General features: G+C 39.1%; 1 protein-coding gene across 1 annotated transcript in view; it reads right to left on the bottom strand.

The window, feature by feature from the left end:
- The window catches only part of atrnl1b (attractin-like 1b), an 84,962-nt gene that overhangs the window by 51,685 nt on the left and 9,978 nt on the right, over positions 1-23,299 (bottom strand). The window contains exons 6-19 of the mRNA XM_042507654.1: positions 21,414-21,588; positions 18,847-18,934; positions 18,088-18,349; positions 16,784-16,967; positions 16,525-16,679; positions 16,269-16,353; positions 15,363-15,577; positions 14,878-14,996; positions 14,366-14,498; positions 12,700-12,887; positions 10,362-10,575; positions 9,257-9,448; positions 3,504-3,737; positions 559-696 (exon numbers count right to left, since the gene is read on the bottom strand). Of these exons, the coding sequence (XP_042363588.1) occupies positions 559-696; positions 3,504-3,737; positions 9,257-9,448; positions 10,362-10,575; positions 12,700-12,887; positions 14,366-14,498; positions 14,878-14,996; positions 15,363-15,577; positions 16,269-16,353; positions 16,525-16,679; positions 16,784-16,967; positions 18,088-18,349; positions 18,847-18,934; positions 21,414-21,588 (2,382 nt within the window). The remainder of the gene's footprint in view (positions 1-558; positions 697-3,503; positions 3,738-9,256; positions 9,449-10,361; positions 10,576-12,699; positions 12,888-14,365; positions 14,499-14,877; positions 14,997-15,362; positions 15,578-16,268; positions 16,354-16,524; positions 16,680-16,783; positions 16,968-18,087; positions 18,350-18,846; positions 18,935-21,413; positions 21,589-23,299) is intronic.

Here is a 23,299-nt window from a genome sequence, read left to right as displayed (position 1 = left end):
TGCTCTTCCCACATCTGCTCTAACACTCACTCTAATGTCAGGAAAACACAGTTAATCTTGACATTTCACTGTCTTTAGTGAGAGTGCTATTTTTTTCAGCACAGCAAAAACAAACCAACAGAGACCAGATGTCTGTTTTACCTTTACTTGTTTATCTTTTCGCACTTTATGAAACCAGCAGATGGAGGAGTGTTTTCATTAATCACACAGGAAAGGCAAATTGTCTCCAGTTCTAATCGACACACAACAGTGCCCTCCGTTGGTCAAAATGCTGAATTACTTTATCACGCAAGGCACTGATTAGAAGTCATTAAGTACATGATGTTCCCCTTTAATTATCATTTACACACAGCAGGTCTTGTCCAAATAAAAGAGAACGTAATGTGTGTATTTTTTTTAACCTGATGTTGATTGTTAACTGTAGTGAAATGTGTGCAGATGATTAAGAACGTTAGGGTTTACAGTGCATTAATTGACTCAGACAAAATGAAAGCAAGCAAATCTATGAAGTCCTATGTGCGCAGAATAGTTAAATATCTGTGGCGGTGCGGCACTCACCCTGGCATTTGCCGCCATTGGTTGGATCTCCATGGTAACCAGGCATGCAGGTCTGGCAGTGAGGGCCAGTGGTGAGGTTACGGCACTGTTCACACACACTGCCGTTCACACATGTGCTGTGGCCATTGCACTGGCATGCTGAAAAAGAAACAGACTGTAAATTTCACTAATTTAACTTCCTGCCTTTTGGCCACATATTGAGGAAAAAAGTGAATCTTAAAGGGATAGTTTGGAGTTTTTTAAGTGGGGTTGTATGAGGTTCTTACATATCCATAGTCAATGTGTTACTAACGGTGGATGTTAGACAGCTCACCCCCAGTTTGGAGAAGCAGGCTGAAGTGCAACACAGGAGCTAAGCACTTTTCTGCTATTGATGGGGGTCAGAAACAAAATTTATCTTAGTCACCTAAAAAAAAGTTCCACTTAAAAAAATTACATCAGTTTAAGAGTTTGCTTTACTGAGAGTATTTTTACTGCTTTACCTTTCCATCAGAAAGGTGCCACCAAACTCCACTGAGAAAAACAGTCCTTTTTGTCTGCTAAACATGCGAGTTGCTCTACAGTTCATTTGTTAGTTTTTGTTATTGTGTAAATTTGGTATATCAGAACTAAAATTTTAATTGCCAAAGTAACACAATGACACAACAAAGTAACTGTTCGTTGCAGCAGTACACCAGCAGCTCCTGTGTTCAGCCAGGTTAAATCACTGTTTTCCTCAAAGGAGTCTGGCTTTTCAGAGAGCGAAATAACGGCGTCACTTTCCTGAAAATCACAGTCTGACACTAAAGTAAAGCAAAGAAAATACTCTCAATACAGTGTGCACCTAAACTGATATTGATTTTTTTTGAATGGGATTTTTTAGGTGGCTAAAATGCATTTTGTTGGTGACTCCTCCACAGCAGAAGATCGCTTAGCTTCCATATTGGACTGAGATGTGCTGACAGACATGTACTGTTTGTAGTAAACTGTCTATGGATAAGCACCCCATACAACCCCACTTCAAAAAATCTGAACTATCCCTTTAACACTCCGTGCAACTCACGGTTACCACAGTAAATGTAATCTCATTGTGGGTTACACTGGGGGGCAGAGAGCGAGCCAACACAAGGTGCAACTAGCATGGATTTTTAATGATTAGGAGCAGGAAGGGTGAATTTCTGCCAACATGCTGGCAGTCACAATCTCCATCTGTCTGCAAGTCCCACAGGACCCTGTTTTACAGAGCAATATCTGAATAGTTTGTGTCTAAGTCACACAATCGTGTTGATCGTGCTCCCTGTAGCTAATAAACAGCGAGGATTTGACACGGGCCCAACAAAACTTACACCTAGGGTTGTTGTTATTGCTTCCTGGAAAAGCAACAGACCCATTAGAGCTGTCAGTGGCTGGCATCTGGCATGTCATATTAATTACTATTTAATCAGGCTTCCCTTTTAAAATATGCTTTGCAACTTTTAATGAATCTGCATCTATGTGTCCGATTGGAAAATACAAATTAGACATATAATGAAAAAGAATATTAGGAAAATGCTAGCGGTAATATATAGCGATCTATATAGAGAAAGCTGATCACCAGGATTTATTCATAAAAAATGGAAAAGGGTATTTCCAACATGTATGTTAAATCACGGTGGCAAAGAGCAGCTAACATGGAGTTAACCAAATATAACTGGTTAAACATCTGTAGGACACCTCAAGCTCAGATCTGTGGAGGGAATTCATCTGGAAAACACTTTGTTCATCCATTCATTATAACTGCCGATGTAACTGTAGCTGCATTCAGAGACAAATCCCAGTGCAGTGGTGGAGTAAACCATTTTGTGCCTTTAGGGGGTGAGAAGGCCCTCAGAGATTTTTCACTATTTTTCTTACACGAAGTTCAGTCTTACAACCAATTTAATCAGCCAATTTTACTTTGGTTTTGGCACTCATTACTTGGAAATAAGAATACCAAAGCAACAATATCAAACTTTTTATGACAGGCTTTTCAGGGGCCCTAGGTAAATAGCCTCCCCCTGTAAGTGTCCTTACATTTCCTCTTACTGGATAGAAATGGTTACAGACATTAGATCAATTTCAGTATTATGCATTGGGAAAATGTGCCAACTGGAAATGGTCGAGTAAAGACACTCCAAAAACCCCTCAATGGGTAGAATTAATGTATCGCGAAACTTCAATTAAGGAACCATTGACTTTTTTCTCAGACATGTCACTAAAATGTGAAAAATATTGGAAAAACTAGAAACCTTACTTGAATTTAAATCACCTCTCTTTTTGTGGGCATAAAAGACCCAGTCTTTGACACTACATTGTAACCAATGCATTTTTTTTCATTTCTTCTTTTACATACAATTATGTCTGTTTTTCCTTGGTTTGTCTGATCTTGACAAAAACAATCAAAATATCAAATCAAAATAATGTTATAAAAAGATTAGTGAATAAATCTTCTTAATACTGATTTGTTTTTTCCATCCACAGTAAGTATTTCAATAATTCAATAATAACCTTTGAGAATGAAAAACTAATCAAAGACACTGAGATTCACACCTAAAGGCTTAAACCAAGAATATCAAACAAAATATCTCCCAAAACCCCTTTACATGTCACTTTCTCACTGTTGTTACACATTATTGACAACACTGAGGCCCTGAGCATGCCTCACATTCTCACATTCCAGCTAGCACTGAGCACATCATCGTCTTACATGACGTGGCGATATGGACTGGGGCTTGATGACAGCATTATATGGCCCGTGAGCATAAGGTTGCATAGAGTCAGCAGGGAGGGATTAGTTGCATAGGGAAGCTGTAACAGGAATCCTTGATAAGAACATCTTTTAAATTTAAGACGCGACAGTCGATAGGTAATAACAGCCGCTCAAGAAGATACACTTATGACGCATGATGTGTAATTTCAGTAAGCCGGACAGGAAGTGGATCCCTTACCGGGGCAGTGAATGAAGGCCCACTCGTAGCCCTTGTCTTTGGGGCAGCTTCCCGGCTCCAGGATCATGTCCTGGGACTGGACCTGCTGGCCCTGCTTCGCTGGTCTCTTCATTGGCCCCCGGTAGGAGCCCTCCATGCACAGGCCCTTCCCTGTGCTGCTGGGGTCTCCACACCAGCCGCACTCAGGCTGCTCCAGGCATTGGGAACACGTCCGCAGGCCCGAGCAGTTCTGGGCTAAAGGAGAGACGAAGGGTTAGAGATTCGGGTTGCTCTTGTGCATACACACACACACACAGACATGCACACACAGATAGAGGAAGAAATACACATTGATAAACATACATACACACATCCATGAAATCATTCGACAATCATTCCACAATAAAAATGTTTAATCAAAACAAATAACATGAACAGAACTGTACAGTACACTTTACTCTAAATGTTAAATAAACGGAGAAACCTAACCAGGGACAGGGGGCACAAATTGACCTCGGCTATGAATCAAACCTAACCTGTTAATCCATTCAAATCTTGATTGTCATCGCTTTTCTTGTGCTGTGTTGAGATGCCTTTCACAGGCTTTTAAACATTTTAAACACTAAAAAAAACTAAACTAAACTATTTCTTTCAGAAATATGGGAAAAGGGCAAAGAGGAACTTAGCATGAGGTGTCCCACAAATTGAAAGAAATTAGTTGATTTAGATTTTTTTTTTTTGAAAAACAGTAGAAGAAACATTATATATTTATTTTTTAATGAATCGTTATCATTTTTAAGCAGTTTTCCAGGTAATTTCCTTTATTTATTTAACTTTCCCGTTTTGTGTTTTGTTTTGCTAATTTTCAAGTTGCTCATGGCCTTTTTTCCATGTATTTGAAAGAAATCAAGCAGGTATGCATAGGCTTTAAAGGGTTGAAATGTTTGGGGATTTTCTGCATTGAACCTGACGGATACCCTTATACATGAACAAATAAATTCTTACCAGTATCATATTGGAAACGTTTCTACTACTGTTGCACTCCTCTGTTCTTAGTGTAGTGATTTAAACTACAAAATAGTTTGTTGCTTTTATTTATATTTCTTAGCTACATTTGTCCATTTTTTTTTTCATTTTACCATTTGTTTACCGGGGTAGTCACCTTGAAACAAGTAGCAGTGCAAATTGTGAGAAACTGCAAAGCACTAAAAACAAGGCCCAATGTTGTCACAAACAAAAATCTTGCAGGAATTTGCTTTCAGGCTTTTATTTTGTAGGACTGAACCTTTTTTAACAGAAAATTTCAGTAATTTCTTCACCTTTAACAGGCCCTACAGCTTAATGAGCATTAATGTGCTTTGCACTGAAAACACAAGCTGGTTATCCAGCAAGCTGTCAGGACGACAGATCTGAGAGCACATAAGAAGATAAGCAAGTGTTGAGCATTTAACAGTTGATAGAGGGGGAGGGGGGCTATAGAATGACACAGAAAATGTGTCAGCAAGCCGGGGCCAGTGAAAAGTTTTTGATTTGAGCCAAGTTCAATGAAAGGTTTAAATGTGATGTGTGAAGTGGCAGGTCGCTCTAAACTCAGAAACCCAGGGGAGCGAGGGAGCGCTGCTGTTTTGTCAGCTGGGGGACGAACTTTCAGGCCACTAAATTGCTTGACAAGTTTCAGTGCCGCCACTTGCCTGCCAGACAGACACTTCAGAGGGGGAGGGGGGGAATGCCACTACTATTTTAAGGAGACAAACATTGAGTGCTTTTACCTCAGTTTATGTCAAACAAATCTCCAGCTATTCTGCTAATGGATGTGAAACCATGACAACACAAGAACAATCAGCACAAAGTAAGGCCATTTAAGTTTGTTTTGACGGCAGGAGGCGAGTGGCAGATTTCTCACTAACATACCATTTTGAGAAAAGAAGCAGCTGGACGAGGACTTTTGTCTAGCCACAACACAAAAGCATGTTGAAATACAAAATCTGCCATACAAACAAAATCCACATTTATGGCATGGATTTTGACAGATAAATCAATATGTGTGAGCGTGAACGACTCAATCTAATGCCTGGAGCTGTTACATCAGTTGGACAGTGATTATGACTGGGATGCACAGCAAAACACAGTCGCTTCATCCAGTGTTAACAGTTTTCACCAGCCAAGCAAACACAACCTGTAATCCTGGCCCGGATCCTCTCCACGGGTCTGAATTTACTTATGGAAGCTTTTGAGTCCATTTCAAAAAACGAGTTTAACTTCAGTATTTAGTCACAACTGACATCAAAATGTTTTTTTCAAACTAAAACTCTAAAAGCTCAGATTTTATAAGAACAGTTTCTTGTACATCCACTTTGCTGTCGAACGTCTCTGGCGTTTACATTTACTTTAATCTGTGTCTGCAGGCTGTTTCACTGCTTGTGATGTGTTCCTACTGGATTTCTCCAGGATTACAAATATAATTGATCAAATGGTGACTTTACCACTTCAGCATCTGTTTTTTTCCTCTATGTTTTTACATAGGGCCAACAGATGACAGATGTTGCTTTAAGTAAAGTATCCTGACGAGTAAGTGGACTTGTAGAGCCATATGCAACGAATTTTACTCTATCCTAACTGCTCTCCACATCTTAATAAATCTCCTCTCTACTTTTACTGTTGCAACACTGAGGATGTAGTCAAGCTAAGGCGTCTTAAAATATGATGGAATTATTTTTTTTAAGAGTGATGCATACTTGTGAATGTCGTGATGGCAGAGATGCAGAATGATTATTTGCCAGTGCTTGCTAATGACTTAATGTATTTTGCCCCTTTTAAAATTAGCAGAAAAATGTGAGTTACAAATTATTAATTGCCAGAGGTGACATATTGAAATTGCTGAATCTCTCCAATCTACATTTCAAAACACATTGATTTAATTTATTATCATATATGACACAAAAAATATTTGTTTCTGTCTTTATTTTATGTGTATTTTTTATTTTATTTTTTACATTTATGGAGTTGTTGGTACATTTAATGGTATATTAATTTATTTATCGAGACATTTTTTTGTTTCATTTTTATTTTGGCAGGTTCCGTCCTCCATACTAGTCACCTGCAGCAAAACTGCAGGAACTAAAACCACAAGCCAGTCCTTTTATAAAAAATCAAATCAAGGACCTAGAAAATGCTATGAGGAAAAAAGTGAAAGTCAACTTGACCTTGCATGTTTACAATTCTGTCTGAAGTAAATGGAGCTTCGGGGGATTCACTTTTTCTGACCCATGTTGATGACAAAGATAGACAGTGTGTTCATAGCAGATATGTGATGTTGGTGCATTTGGTCTGACTGATTGATCTGATGAGATATGGCTACACAGACACTGAGGAGGTATTTTGGATCGCTGCCTCTATGACAGGTAGAAACCACTATAACTACTGTTGAAGGCCATGAATTAAGAGAACAAACTACTCCCAACTGTTAGTAACTCCCAAACAAAACCTGTTGTGCAAAATCAGATCTGCAAAAGTAATCTATTTTCTACTGAGCGCAACAAATACATCACTGTCTGCCCCTGCATAATGATACTACAGGGCTATTTATCCTAGGTGTATGGTTTTAAGTACATGTATGTAGTGTACTCGGCATGAAGAAAGCCTCTCCATGCACTGAAAATGAGGTGGAAAGAAGTGAAGTTAAATCAGGTAATTTGAGACTTAAGTGGTGTTTGAAACTTTTGGAGTGAAAGTGAAGGAGCAAAGTCAGTCAGAGCAAACAGAAAATACAAAGAGAATTTATAGGATACCCTTCTCTGTCCTTCACGCCGAAAGGGACAAATTCCTCAAGACAAATACCCACAGCGTACAGAAACGTCTCGGGGTTACCTAACACCAGCTGACACAAATGAATTTGAGACTGCACCTTTCAGCTCCCTAAATTTGTTACTTGCTAAACTGATCTGAGATGTTTTTACGATCTGACACCACTATGGGTATAATTCATACATCACGCAGCACAACAGCACCAACCTGAACAGCTCCTCTGACCTTCAGGTGAGGGATCTCTCTGATCAACTTACCAATGTGAGAATACTGTCAACATTTCGATGTGTCCACTTTATATTAAATTCACTTTTTGACATGATAATAAATAAAAAATAACAGAGGAAGCAGATGTGGTTTGTTGCAGTTTTTTTTTTCTAAATCAATTGTTTCGTGTGAATTGTTTATGTGGAATGGAAAGCACCTCTTAATCTGTGTTTTATTAAGAATAAAGAGGTTAGATTACATTATCATCCATAATTTTGAGCTTTTATGTACAAGTATGTACTCTAGTAAACAAACAGGATACTCAAGGATGAAATGGCTTCTAATTGTAAATGGTGACAGAGGTTTGCACCTTTTTTTAAAATTTCAATTTCATTCTCGAATGCAGTGTTTTTCAAATCGGAGTAAGGGTCCTTTGGAGCACTGCAGAAGGTATGCAAGTTTTTTTTTTAAAGATTGAGAATGTAAGATATAGGGTTATATATTGGAAAAATGGAATATGACATAATAAGTATGTTTTCTTTAATGTATAATCACATGAAAATAATAATTAATTGGCTACTGTAGTTCGCAGCCCAGCTACAACCAGAGCGTTGAAAAAACAGATTTTTTTTTTCCTTTTCCTTTTTTACGTAAAACTGCTTTATTTAAAATCACCTGGTCCTCTGTGGACAATACAGTTCATGGTAAAAACTCCTTAAACATCTGGCTCTTAAGTTAACAGAGAAAAATAAAAGTGAGCATAAGTTAGCAGGTGCTAAGCTTGCGGCTATTCTCAGAAATGCTGAACAACGTATAAAATATACTTGAAATATAATGAGCTGAATAAAAAATGTTAAACTACTATTAGATGCCCATATTGACATTTGTTCACTGTATGTTTCTATCAAAAATATTTGCCGCTGGTCAGTGGGTACTTGGATAAAACAAAAAAAGGAGGTACGTTACTGGAAAAGTTCAAGTACAATGGCTCTAACATATAAAAGGTGCCATGGACATGTACAGTCTGTATGTATCTATCTGTAGTACAGTCATCCTTGGAGTATTAACAGAGTTATTTTTTTCAGTGTTTCAGGGTGACTTAAGATTAGTGAACTCTGTTTTTGAATAGGATGGTATATGAGTATTTCAGTGAGTGGGTGTACATTTGTAGAATTTGTTTACTCAGCAAGGGCTTTGGCTTGTTACCTTTTTGCAGCACTTCCATCACTGAATTGCACCTAAGTGGTTCAAATGTGCTTATTTTAAAAACATCCGGGCTGAATCTATTCTTAAATCCTACTCCAACAATTAAAACAATAGAATTAATAGTTGCATTACTGTATGTGCAACCATTCCCATGATGCTTCTCTCTCATTCACAGACTTATTTGTAGGCTGAAACCGTTCCTTGATACGTGACTGTCTTTAAACCACTTAACGCCAGCTAACAGTAAAGAGTCCATCTGCAGCGTGCTCAGCAGGGAAATCTAACAGTTGGGGCGACTATATGCGAGAGTAATTGGCCATTACAAACCAAAAAAAAAAAAAAAAAAACAGCTTCCAAAGCCATTCACAGGAAACTAATACCATTTTACCTCTGACACAAACACCTTCCACTTTAAGCTGTTTTTCCTTCCTTAACCTCCACTTTGGCAGTGATGAATATTGACTGCTTACAGAAGCCAATCCGGTAAAGCTTGTTGCCGGCCACCTTAATGCTGGACTATAGACTCATCTAGATTAAGTTTAGTAAAAGACACTTACCCACACAATCTCCAGTCTGCCACTCCAGACACTGGCCATAGGGAAAAGAGATGACATAGGCAGTTGAGTCGACACAGCGCTGCACACTGCCACACCACATACACTCCATGGCCTGGCTGGTACAGTTGGCACAAGTGGTGTGCAGCGAGCAAGGCTTCTTACAGGACGGGCGGGTGCTCTGATTGGGGTTTCCTAGACATGAAAAGATGTGACAGAAGTAAAGGATATTTTCAAATCAGACTTTAATTCTTGCAGTGGTGGAAGAAGTAATCGGATCCTTTACTTAAGTAAAATTACATATACCACCCTGTGAAAATACTGTGTCACAAGGAAAAGTCCTGCTCTGAAAATGGCACTTCAGTTACAGTGAGTATTATCAGGAAAATGTACTTAAAGTATAAAAGTATAAATACCCCATGAAGATAATCTGGAAAAAAACCCACAAAAAAATATTTGGAAAGAAAATACCCCAAACCTCAAAATTCTAAATAAAGAAAAAAAGACACCCCCAAACTCAAAATTATTAATAAAAGAAGAAAAAACATTTAAAAAATCAAAATAGAAAAACACAGCCCAAACTTTCATTTACATTTAAACATTTAAAATAAAAAATAGCCAAAAATTAGAAAAAGGAGAGGGAAAAACATTTTTAAAAACCCTAAAAATTATAAACAAAATTGAGTATAACACCCCCAAAACTAAAAATTATTTAAAAAAGATAGAAAGAGACATTCATTTTTCTTAAAATGGCTGGCAGCTGAACTATTATAAACTTGTTGGTAATGTTATTTCATCTAATTCTTATGTTTTTATCCAAAAACTTAAATTTACCTTTAAAAGTACCTTCAGCTAACAGATAAGTGAGTGCAGCGAAAGTAAAAGTAAAAAGTGCATTCCCTTCTGAAATGTAGTGGAGTAAAAGTATAAAGTAGCATTAAAAAAAAATGAAAAAAAAGTAAAGTAAGTAAGTAGAGTACAAGTACCTCAAATACATACCTAAGTACAGAGCTTGAGAAATGTACTCAGTTACATTTCACTGCTGAATTTTTATAAAACGTTCCAAACATATTCATGTAACGTACACATGCATGCGAGTGTCTCTCACCGGTAGCTTTTTCACAGATGAGGCCGTGGGCAGTGGCAGTACATGGATTGGCCCTGAGGCCTGACACCTGAGGCTCCTCCAGGTAGGCACAGAAACCAGAATCACTGGGCTCGCCAGGCAGCCAGCGCAGGCTGCTGTTGGTGAAGGGAGACATGTCCTCCCAGCCCCAGTATGACACGTTGATTTTCCTCAGGCCCACCCAGGGAGACAGCCGCTGTGGAGACATGGCAAAAGACTAAACACATATACATGGGTATTTAAATGTAGGATAACATATCACAACTCTGCCTCCCTTTCACCCCATCATGTTATTTAAGAAACGAATAACTACTGCATTCACACCTGGGAACCAAGAATGCTATTAAAAATCTCCCAAATATAATTTCACAGATGTGATTACTTATTTTCCTTCAGGATTCAGCTTATAATGTAATGGGAAAATGATGGGAAATGGCATGTCAAGGTTCTGTTTGGAGCAAACGTGCGAGTTTCAACCCAGCAGACTGACAACAAATGATATCTTCATAAATACAGCAGGCATGACCAAACTTAAATCATCAGTAGACTCCACAAATTTATTTCAGTGCGAGGTGGATGTGTCGCTGTGACGAGATGAGAGACAGAGTGTTTGCCCAAAAGCACATTTCATCATTTCCATTAAAGATGAAGAGGCTTGAATTATGATGTTGTTAGGAAAATTTACATTTATTTATTTATCTATTTTTTAGACAAATCATAATTATGAGTTACATTTCTTGAGCTGTTCTCAACTGTATTGCTGGGCAGACTGGACATCTTAAGGTGTAACATATCACAGCAAGGGTTTTAAGAATTTGGAGCTTAGTAGCTCTGAAAAGTATAACAAAAAGATAGCCGAATTCCACAAACTGACACACACATTTTGAATTTATGTCAGAGATTTTCATTAATGTGTTGATATACAGTGTTTGTGCTTGTTAAAAGGGTAACTTTGGTGTTTTTCAACCTAGACCCTATTTTCCATGTGTTTTTGTCTTAGTAACTAATGGGAACAATGATTTTTGAAACTGACCCAGTAAAGAACAAGGGCACTGCAGCCAGCAGTGATGAAAACAGGCTGAAATGCAACCACTCAGGAAATTTGTGCACCATCAATTTCCGTCCACTACGAGTGCTTTTTTGTTTCTGAAGGACTCTTATTATTGTAAGTGTCTGAAAACTTAATGGAAAAGATCCCAACAGAGGCCTTTTTGTTAAAAAAGTAAGATCCTTTTTGTTTAACCAGAAACAGCCCCAAAAATCACCATCATGAAATTCACCAGACTTATGTCTGTTGACTTTGAATGAAATGTTTTATCTGCTGATAAAATTACTCTTTATTTATATGGAGTCTGGCTGAAGTGACAATGGCAATATCGTGGCTGTTTCTGGTTAAACAAAAAGGAACTTACTCTTTAACAAAAAGGTCCATCTCTGTAAGGTGCTTTCCATAATGTTGTCAGACACTGAAATAACAATCTGAGTCGATCAGTGGCAATAACAAGCACTTTTAGTGGATGTTAACTGATGGTGCACAAATGACCCAAGTGGTGACATTGCAGCCTGTTTCATTGTTTCCATGAGTCACTTAGACACAAAAACATGACAAAGTAGGGCTCCGGTTAAAAATACAGAAGGTAAACTTTGACTACGGATTAGAAAACTTGAAATGCTAAACATGAAACTAAAGGAATTCCTAAGTTATACTGCGATCAAAGTGAAAACTACAAGCGAGCCAGACTCAGCAGGCTTCTCCTTAGAAAGGTGCCTCTGATTGTTCCTACAGACAGTGAGTCATGTGGCCCTGGTTTGTTATACAAAGGAGAAAGAAACTGTGACTGTCTTACAAAGGATAAAACAATTCAAACAAGGCAAAACAAAACTAAGTGATGTGTTGATTATCACAGTCTGATTCATCAGGTGCAGCATCTCGCAAACTAAAGCCTAGCATTGTTGTCTACTCGTAATTGCGTCACAGTCAAAAACAAACCATACGCTTTGCGGCAGAGCCAAGTGGAAAACAATTTGATGAAAAACGGCTGAAAGACAGGAATTACATGAGCTAAAAGCAGGGCCGCAATCAGAAAACAGAAAACAGCAGCGCATGAGTACAAAACTGATCAGGAGAAAATCATCTCAGAATGCATAACTCATTACTATCAGGCTAAAGTAGCAGAGAATCACTCCCTGTTCTCTTCTGTCAGCTAAGCTGTAAGCTGCATACCCAATCAGCCGGCTTCTGAGTATACCTGTGAATATTTCTGTCTGAGTTGGATATACAGTATTTACTGCGGGCATGACCCACAAAATTTATACGTACCTTGTCTTGCTGATGGAGCTTCTTCAGCTGCTCAAGCACAAAGTCCACTTGTTTAGAGGTGGTGAGTGAGGCAATGTTTCCATTGAGGTTCTTGCAGTAGTGCTGGGCATTGTCATAACTCTCGCGGCTGGAGTTGATCCTCAGGCAGGCCTCCCCCACCTGGCTCCATCCCTCGCTGCACTGCTGAGCTGGAAAAACAGAAGAGAAGATGTATGATGAGCCAAGACAGTGTCAGATGTTACAATGTTAGTAAGAAATGTTAGTGTATTTTCCTCAAGCCTTTACACATGCAATACTTTGACAAGACTTTTATTCCTGCAAATTTAAAAAAGCATGACACAGAAACATTAATCCTGCAATTTATTTATGTATTTCATGCCATATCAACTTAACCTTTTAAGTTGATATGGCGAACCTGTTAGCAAATGGTTGCTTATTATCGAGCAACATTAACACCCATGTAGAGTTGTGCTTCCAGCCACCTGGGGAATAAAAGTCTTATATTCACTCTCTTTTAGCTCAGCATTTGCTGATTTTGGTGATTTGGTGACTTTATATGTGATTGACACTTTACATTCAATTACACTTCAAATCATCAGTTAAGCACTGCTCAACAAGGGGGAGCCATATTCTAAGAAAAAAGGCTGCAAGTAGAGAACAACTTCGTGAAATTAGACTAGAGGAAGTTTGCTTTCTTCCAAAACACATGGGACTAAAGATTAAAGATTTGTGTGTGTGTGTGTGTGTGTGTGTGTGTGTGTGTGTGTGTGTGTATGCGTACATGCGTGCTTGCGTGCATGTGTATGTCACAGATATAGCAGGACTGTAGTTTGCAATTATTTGTCTTTGACAGACAGAGTGATTTTTTGACGACAAATTGCTAATTGTTAATTAATGCTTCACATAAAAGTACGGTGGGTGCTCACTGACATGTATGTGTGTGGAAGTGCACGTGCATGCATCCATTTTGTGTGTGCAGATCGTGCCTCCTGAGATCGACACTCCCTTTAAAGCATCAGATATACACTCTCACTCTCACACTCTCACACTCTCTCTCACACACACACACACACACACACACACACACACACACACACACACACACACACACACGATTTGCAGCTCCCACTGCTGCAACAAGCCCTCGAGCGACAAGGCTTCACAAACTGAAAATTATGGATAAAGTGACAGCCACAATTCTTCAGATTTAGCCGCAGTCAACATTTGGGAGGGGGAGAGGTAAACTAAATAAACTGCCAGACCTGATAAACAACATCAGGATGACATCTTGAAAGTACATCTCTGCAAATACCACGAGCTGTCTTTAAATCAGATTTACAATACAATGTACAAATCCTAATGGCTAAATGTAATGAATATCTGCTTAAATATTCCCTTCAGGTCTGAATGTCAGAGGAGTCATTCATTACAACAAACACAACATCATCTCACAACACAAGTGACCGTTTTATGTTGAATTTGATCCATGACATCAAGGATAAAGTTCATGTACAATCATAAATTCTGCACTCACGGTGACAAAAAAACAATAACAGTGAATCTGACCCTTTTCTCATGCATGTGTGAGGACTGAATCCAAAGCCTTCGATAAGATGTGTGTTGTTGTGCAAGGAAATGCTCTTGGGGCGTCCATCGTCTATCTTACCAGGCAAAGCGTGGCACTCTGACTGATTCTGGTCCCACTGACAGTTGAGATTCAGAGAGCAGCTCTTGCAGTTGGCAAGCTTGCTGCACACCTGCTCGTTCCGCACTGGACACTCAGTGAAGTTCCTCACGTTCTAAAAAAGAAAAAAAAGGAGAGAAAAGAACAGACAGGATGGTCAACAGAAGCTCTACCTTCAAAACAGATCATAAGCTGTGAAGAGAACTCATGTGAGTAAATATCTTCAACCTCTATAGCACAGTCCTGCTTCTACTGTGATGCAGTTAACTACAATATGCCACATGCAGACAGAAGCACAACAGTAAGCACTCCTCCTAAACAGAGGCACCATAATCCTCAGTTAAAACCAGAATTATCACTTCATTCCCTAGTGATGATGCCCTATTATCCCCAGCTCGCAAAGTCTCAAGGAAAAAGTGTGTATCTGTGGGAGTGTTTCGGGGAGCTGAACAGAGAAGCAGAAGTGCTCTGCCACCCCCTGGTGGAAGACTCACAGAAGTGCAGTTGCTGGAGGCAGCGATGCACTTCTTGTCATCGCACCACTGGCACCCGTTGGTGTTCGCTGTGCAGCTGGCGCAGTCTGAGAACCGGAAGCACCGCTCGTCCACTGTGACTAAATATGAAGTGAGACAACAGAGTGAATATGGTCCAAAATAATACCTGTCCTGGAATACAAAAAAGCATTTATTTACAAGTAGACAGACATATAGTATTTCCAGAAGAATTAGAAATAAAATAATGTTGTAACTCTCAGCTTGCATATAACTAGCTGCTGACTTATAGCTAATAGGAGGATCACCCTGTTGAAGCAATAAAATGTTTAATCTATTATTATCACTAGTCAAAGTTAAAACCAGTATAGCAGACATTATGAATATCTGAGAGCCAAAATACCTGTATTCATTCTGAAAAAAATGAGAGGAGGAATCAAATAAAAATCTCAGATAAAAATGCAGAAAGATCTGGATCACTCTCTCACCAGCTTTTGGGGGGCAGAATGGGGCAGGAAGGAGGCTTCCATTAGCCATGCTGGGTTCCCAAGGGACACAGCGGCCTCTGCTCCAGATGCAGCGGACCCCTGGCCCAGCCTTCACGCATCCCTCCTCTGCCAAGAAGGCCTGGCAGCTGGGGGGTCGGTAGACAAGCACGTCGTTGAGCAATACACCGGAGAAGCCCCCAAACACATACATGGACCTGGCAAAGAAAATGTGGGAACAGAGTGTAAACAAGAAGCAGCCAAACAACAAAAACTTCTTCAGAAGGGAAAAAATCTCTCAGCAAAAAGTGCAGCAAAGTACTGATAACTAAAAGACAGAAAAATTGTTGTCTGGACCTTGTTAATAAGCAGCTACAAGATAGATTTAGTTAAACTTTAACAAGCATTTGAACAATTTCAAATTAAAGCCAAATATTGCCTCAGGAAACAACAAGTCTTGGAAAATTAAAGACACACTGCTGCTGAGGCTACTGAAAGTGATAATAACTGAGTAATGAAATTCAAAGACATACTAAGCAGGAATTTCCTTAAAAAAACAGATTTACAAGTAATCCCTCTCATTCGTCACTTATTCACTACCTTGTAAAAGTGAATGGTGGAGTATTTTTCTCCAGGAACTTGGCACTTTGGCTGTATTTTCAGATTTTTTCCTTATTTTATGATAAGAACATTTGTGAGTGTGCACCCCACAGCGCTCAGGTGAGGTCAGGGCTTTACAAAAAGGTAGCAACCAGGTGCCAGACTGTAAGCAGCATGCATTCAAGAGACACAATGTGGGAATAACACAAATGCCATACCAAAGACTGGTGCTTGAAAGCTGATTTAAGTGTATGACGGGTATGCCCAGTGTGTTTTAGTCTGAGTGCAGATTCTGGTAAAGAGACTCACCCATTGCTGACCACAGCAGAGTGACCAAAGCGGTTGACATCCCTGTGCAGGTCTGGTTTAGGCAGGAGCCTCCACTCATCACAAGCTGAGAAAAAAACATGACGCCATATGTAAGTGAAGCATTTAGTTCATCTTTGTGCTTATGACATAGTGATGAGAGATGGTTTTCACAAATATTATTCAAGTTGCTAATCACACCACTGGGGAGGTCACTATTTTAAGTGTGGCATGACGTTAAGAATAATATGAGTCTCACCGATGTCATAGGCAAGGAAATCGGCGGAGAAACACTTGGCCCCGTTGCTGAGCGATGTGTCGTTGTGCGTGTTGCCACCAAAGATGAGCAGGGTGCCGCTGAGGAGCACAGCAGAGTGCAAATACCGTGGAAAGCCGCTCTCTCTCAGAATAAACCTAGAAAATACGACAAGCTCGTCAAGGCCAAGTGCAACGACAAAACACGTAACAGTGTCATATACATACAGACATGAAAATATAATAAATACGTGTTGATTTACCATGTCCGTGTGTTAATGTCATAGCGGTAGAGGTCATCAACAAGACCGTATTTGTTGGCAGGCAGCGCCTTATAGCCTCCGTGAACATAAACACTACCACTGGCGCTGTCGTACGTGCTGCTGTGGCCGTAACCTCCCTGGGGAACGGCACCTTTGGTCTCAGGCACCAGCCACGTGTTGGATCCTGACAAGAGCACACACAGGAGGCTTTTAATACAGAAGAAAGACAATGCAAGGAATAAAATAATACATTCAACTATTGTATCCTCAATTATTTGAAGACAGCTGCGCTCTTCACCGTGAAAGTTTGTTTGCTTCAACTTTTCATTATGAAGTAAATGTTGATTGCATATTATAATGGCTTTAGAATAATTACATGAATGGTATGACGTGAATGGAATAATAAGGAATGGCATTTAGATTGATTCTCTTTAAGCCTCTCTTTCACAATGCAAATCTGGCTGCCACCAAGTACAGTCTCCCAGGAAATAAAGGCTCGAGTCACAACACAAAGGAAGCTTGTCAACCACTGTGCAACCAAAACAGGAAGATGATGGTGCTTATGTTGTCGCTGGTAGCCTCCCCTGTTACCAGAGAGCATCAATGTAAGTTCTTTGCAGTAACTATAAGCTACTTTGTTCAACTGCCTCTTAGGCAAATGCTCTGAGTGAATTTAAGTTTCCTCTGGTAAACAGTAAGGCAGTGTCAGAAGGGATAGCTCTGCCACTGACAATGTGGAAAGCAATTAAGAGTTTGCCACTGTGGTTCAGACTACTGAGACAGGCTGGGTGATCTGGAGAAAAAGGTAAACTTGAAAAGATGTTCTTAGTCTTCATATTATTTGGATTAAAAAAAAAACATATTGGCATCAATGGTTAGCATTGGTTTCTTGTGTGCATTTTCTATGGTCTCATCGGTTTTGAATTTCAATTTTTCAAATTTTTACATCTCACTGACAACAGAAAAACAGGCCTGGCATTATAAAACTCATACCTCTACAGGTTGTCTGTTCTATCTATGCTTGAATCCACTATGATGCCAGTGTTTTTTGTTTGTTTGTGGTTATTTTGGGGATCTTCTTCAGATTTTAGTATTGGTTTGCTATTTTGTTTCTTTCCAGTATTCCTGTAGATATTTGTACCATGAGATGAAAGCTGATGTGAATGTCTTGTCTAATAAATGGAAAAATCTCTGTAAATACAGAATAAAAAAAGAATTCCAAAGTACTCTAGAAATAACTGCCCTTTCAAAACCCACGTATATTTGGTTTGACTTTTGTGGCTCAGCCTAAAGCTGTGACTCACTCAGGTTGTACTCCTGAACGTTGCTGACATAGCTGTAGATGGGGGAGTAGCCAAAGATGACCAGCATGATGGCCTCGCCCCCGTCTAGTGCGACGCAGTGGGCTGAGTGACCCTCCACTGCGTAGATCTGAGCTTGAGTTGGTGGACCGACCACAGGGTTTCTCCGTTGCCACGTCCGGCTGGGTACGTTGAACACCCACAGCTCGTCTGTCACGTTTCCCCAGCCTGCCTCGAGCTTCCCACCGAACATATAGATATCATCCTGTGGAAAAAAAGAGTTGGGTGTTTAAACAAGTACACAGAGAAGCTGATGCATGCTGTAATTAAAGTGAAATGAAAGGCTTAATTGTGTCAAAACATGATGATATAAAATGTACATTTTCAAACAAGCCTATTAAGTTGAAAAGTGTTCAGTTTATAGCGCTATAAAGCTTGCTCATCTTAAAATAGGAATATTGCAGACTTAAAATCGGATTATCGCAGATTTATAATAATAATCTTTTTGATATATGGTCATGAGAAAAAAAAACATGCCTCTAAGCTTTGTGTTTGAAGACATGTAGTTATTTGAAGATGACCCGTTAATACTGATAATAAGCGATTTCCCTTTGAAAGCGACAGCTGTGGTTTCCTTCGTGTGTGAGCAAACTTTTATTGCTTCTTCACTCCATCCAATTATCCCTCCCTCCTGCGAACAGTTGTGGTCTCCTAAATTCCATCTGTACCCAAAGAGGTTGAGGCGTATCTGTGTGTGTTTACCTGGTAGGCGGCGAGCGAGTGGCCGTATCTTGGCACAGGGCCACTGTTGATGGGAACTGTGTTCCAGATGCCACTCTCCAGGTTGTAGCTGCGGAGCAAAGCAACAGAACATTAGACTCTAATGCTTAAAAACTTGTGCAGAACATGAAACGTATTTATCCCCTGCATGCTAGCTCATTTGTCCCTCGGCATCCATTTTTTTACCTCATGATCAACTGATTTAATCAAGACATGCAAAAGGTTGCATATTTCTTCATTTAATGGCTTTTCACACCAAGGACAACACGAAAAAATGATCGCAAATATGGAATATTTGTGGATGATTTTTCAATCTTCAATTTTCATCTGATAATATTTTTCCCCCCAAAAAATTGTACAGCAGTTTATATTACAAAACATACATCCAGACAGACACAGTTTAGTTTCCCCTGCTGTTCAGATTTTTTTCAAAACTTAAGAACTTTGTACAATGCGGGGGCAAACACAAGATGTATGAAAAATATGTCAGGCAAACACTTGGGGAAAAAAAATTAAATAGCATTCAATGTGGTTTGCCGAAATAAAACAATATAATAGTGTAATTTATCTGATACCTCCACAAAATCTGCCTGTAAGGGGCTTATGCTGCTTGGTCCAGAATTTAATGAACAGTTTTTTCTGAAGATAAAGTGAAAAAGTTATCTTTTATCATTTACTATATTTATCCACTCTTTAATTGTGAAAGGTTCACAGAAAGGCCAGTGAATTGTAAGGTCAGTTGTTGCTGCAAGCATGATTCAAAATGCCATATATTTACATATATTCGCAAATATACATTCATCAAGACTCTGCCTGAAAATCAGCCCGTCCTATTGTAATCTTTATCTTATTTTTTAAAGACGACACTATTTTTGCCAGATATTCATACTGTTATGTAATAACATGAAGACAAATGTGACATTGAAACTAATTATAACGCAGTCATTACTTTATTGTTGAGCTTTTTTTTTTATCAGCATCAAAATTTACAGAAATTAAAACAACTGTGGGGAAAAGAAAAAAGCACACTGCTGTGAACTAACATTTCAGATTTGGATAGGCTTATAGAGATAGATGGGCTTGAATTCTTAAACTGACATGCAATTCATTGGCTTGAATAATTCACGATTGGTATGAAAATACCTTAAAAGGTCTCGTGTGTAAGCTTTAGTGGCATATAGCGGAGAGGTTGCAGAACTGAACCATGACTCCTTTTAAGGTTACAAAAACACAACAGTGCTCAGTTTTAGGAAACTAAACTAATGAAAACAAAGTTATTAATATTATATCCCATTCCTGCCAATAAACACTCCTAAATCCTGCACACTGGACCTTTAAGTCTTCCATTTGTAAAAAGTACTTTGGTTTAGCTTGAGGTTTTGCACCCTGATGAACACAATATCACACTACAACAGGACACCTGGTCTTGTCATCACACATCGGTTCATTATTCAAAATACTTTTGGAGCCCAGGAACAATTTTCTTGAGGAATCACAGCACCTGATGATGAACGAACAGATGGAGCAGATGGAGTGAGTCGGTCCAGGCAATGAAGATGAAAAACTATCACCTAAATCTGAGCCAGGACATGACTCAGCAGCACAGAAGTCACTTTTATCCAAAGAGTCATCCAAGCACACTTAATGCTAAATTCTCAATTTAGTTAAGTGAATGTGTTACACTGTCACAAAGCACATCTTAACTTGCCAGTTTTGACAAAATGAAAGAGGTAGGCCTAATGCTGGGTTAGGTTTTCTCAGGGGAATCACGTGACAGATGGTATTCTGAGAAGCCACCAGCTTTCCACACTTCCTCCTTTTAAAAGTTTTTGCTTAGATATTTATGTGAACCTTCAAAGTAAGGGCAAGGTAAGGACTTAATCTGAGACTGGGGCTTTTCATGGAGTAAAGAAAAAACAACTCAGGCTATCAATATGTAAATGGCAGTGAAGACGATATACTTGGTGGACGTGGCGCGTTTTCTTTGTTTTTTAATCACCACTGTGTGGTGGACTGGACAAACTGACCCCTTAGGGCTTTTTCATACTGGGTACAATTGAAATGTAACATGCCCGAATGCATTTGCCCACCTCCCACTCCTGCACTGCTCAGCTTTCACATTAGTAAAATTGTTCAGCACCTAAGTACACTTGCGTCATCATTTTTGTGACATTTGTTTATGTTATTGCTACAGTGTAGAAAAGAGCTCCGATAGCAAGATCCCAGCACAAACAGCCCAGTCAACCTTTGCATTATGACGACTGTGGTTGATATATGGAAAACAATGTCAATAACAACCCGGTTGGTTTTCACACCTGATGTGAACTGTACCAGAGTGCACGTGAACCATAAGAGAGGGGACAGTAGTCTATTAATTAGTAGTTGTAATGAGAGCTTATTTTGTGTCGATAAGAGTGTCCCAACTGACTCCGCTCTCCCTTCCTCGAGACCACCTTTTCCAGGAAACATCCAAAAACACACAAAAAGAAATTTTGCTTGTGTAAAAAAAAAAACAACAATACTTTGGGACACAATATGTTGTGACTTACTTGAGAATCATCTGGAAGGAGCTGTAGTTGAAGGTGTATCCGCCCACCACCCACATGACCTTTTCCTGCACCACGGTCTTATGGGAGGCTCTGGCAAGTGACGTGCCGAAGGGCTTGACGCTTGGTAAGACCCAGAAGGACTCGGTTGAAGGGACGGTTAGAGAGCAGTCTGGGCCTACAAGACGGGACGAGAAAGAAATTACACCTAAGAGCTCATGTTGAAAATATACAACAATGTAATCTCAAGATGTCAAGATCTACTCAGTTAAAAAAAATAAAATCTTGTCATAGCTGCACTATTTAAAGGCATGGAACTACATTTATCTGATGCTTTATCATATTTTCATCATAACACACTAAAAGATTGAGGAGTGAACATGGCGATCTCAAACCTAAACAAAAGCCACTCCTTAACCGAACATGACAGGCAGGGAGGTGTGAATATGTTAAACTGTGTGTGAATGAAGGCCGTGCTGAAAAAAGCGCATGCCCCTGCTAATGATTCTGTCAAGTTTCATCACGTGAAAGCATTTGGTTCCCTCCAGCTGGAGGCACATAATAATAACGCTCTGTCACAGGGCTTATCTGCGTGTTACCGATCAGCATTATGACACAAAACAACACAGCTGTTCACACTTGTCTGCTAACACGGTCTTCATTACATCCCCCTGCATAATCAGCACAGCAGACACGGGAGGAGCAACAGCATTTTACAACCTGTGATCGCAAAAGTTTGTTGCATATGATTCTTGCCTCACTGTTTTGAATGTGGTGAATGATGGATAACGAAAGGTCACTGCTGTGAGTTAATATAGCTGAAAGCTGAACCGTAACAGATTTGACTGCATTTATTCATCTAGATTTACATTTATATTACATTGCGTACTTAAGATTACAATGTGACCAGTTTCTTTCTCTGGGCCATAAGCGAGTGTAACTCCAACAAGCACTGAATGACCCCTCACATGTTATATGATGACTGTCCTTTCAGAGCAAACCCACTGGATCATGTGCAATAATAACGTATATGTTAGTGCTATAAATACTCTCTTCTGCAAGAAGAGATTGTACTCAACTTGCTTTACCCAGGGGACACTCTTCACAGAATGACAGGAGGCCAGGGGCCAGTTTCTAAATAAACATGTAAAATCAAAATAAATGAATTAATTAAAACTATATTTTGATAGTTTTTGACCTGTTCAGACACCTTTGACATACATTTAAACCTTTGAGACTTTTGTAGTATTTATTTATATCATTTAATTGTATCTGAGGCTTTGGCAATATTGTTTTACAAACATTCATGCCAATAAAGCAAATTGAATTGAATTGAGAGAATTTACTCTAAACTCTAAAAATAACTTTAAAATATGTTCCGAAAACTATTATTATTAATATGATTATTATTAACATTTTTATCTATATATTTATAATATTTGTTTTTTTGCCTTTTTTTGCTGAAATGCACGACTTCTTCCAATGTTTTTGATAGAAATCAAGTCAATTTGCTCAAGTATCAAAGGGTTGAAGCACATTGACAGAAAAATTTACTTACATAATGAATTTCGATAACTGTCATCGGGTCATTTCGTATCCCATCATAACTCGGCTGTGAATGTTTGTTTGCATCGGCTGTTTTGCTTTTTTCTTGTTTTCCTGCATGTTTTTATTGCACTAATCTGGTTGGATTTCAGCTGGCAAAAACTTTGTTAACATTTGCTGGCAGACTTATGTGATTTTAAAATGACTAAAGTAACCCATTTTTTCCCCAATATCAGAATAAGGTTTGAAGTTTTCACTGATAAGGAATTTGCCTTGCTGATTGGCGCATATGAAGTGCTGCAAAATAAAAAATAAAGAATGGAAAAATCACAATGAAAATAAGA

The sequence above is a fragment of the Plectropomus leopardus genome, chromosome 19 (genome assembly GCF_008729295.1).
Source record: "Plectropomus leopardus isolate mb chromosome 19, YSFRI_Pleo_2.0, whole genome shotgun sequence".
Classification (NCBI taxonomy): Eukaryota; Metazoa; Chordata; class Actinopteri; order Perciformes; family Serranidae; genus Plectropomus; species Plectropomus leopardus.
The sequence above is the reverse complement of the archived record's forward strand: the minus strand, read 5'-3'. Positions and strand labels throughout refer to the sequence as shown.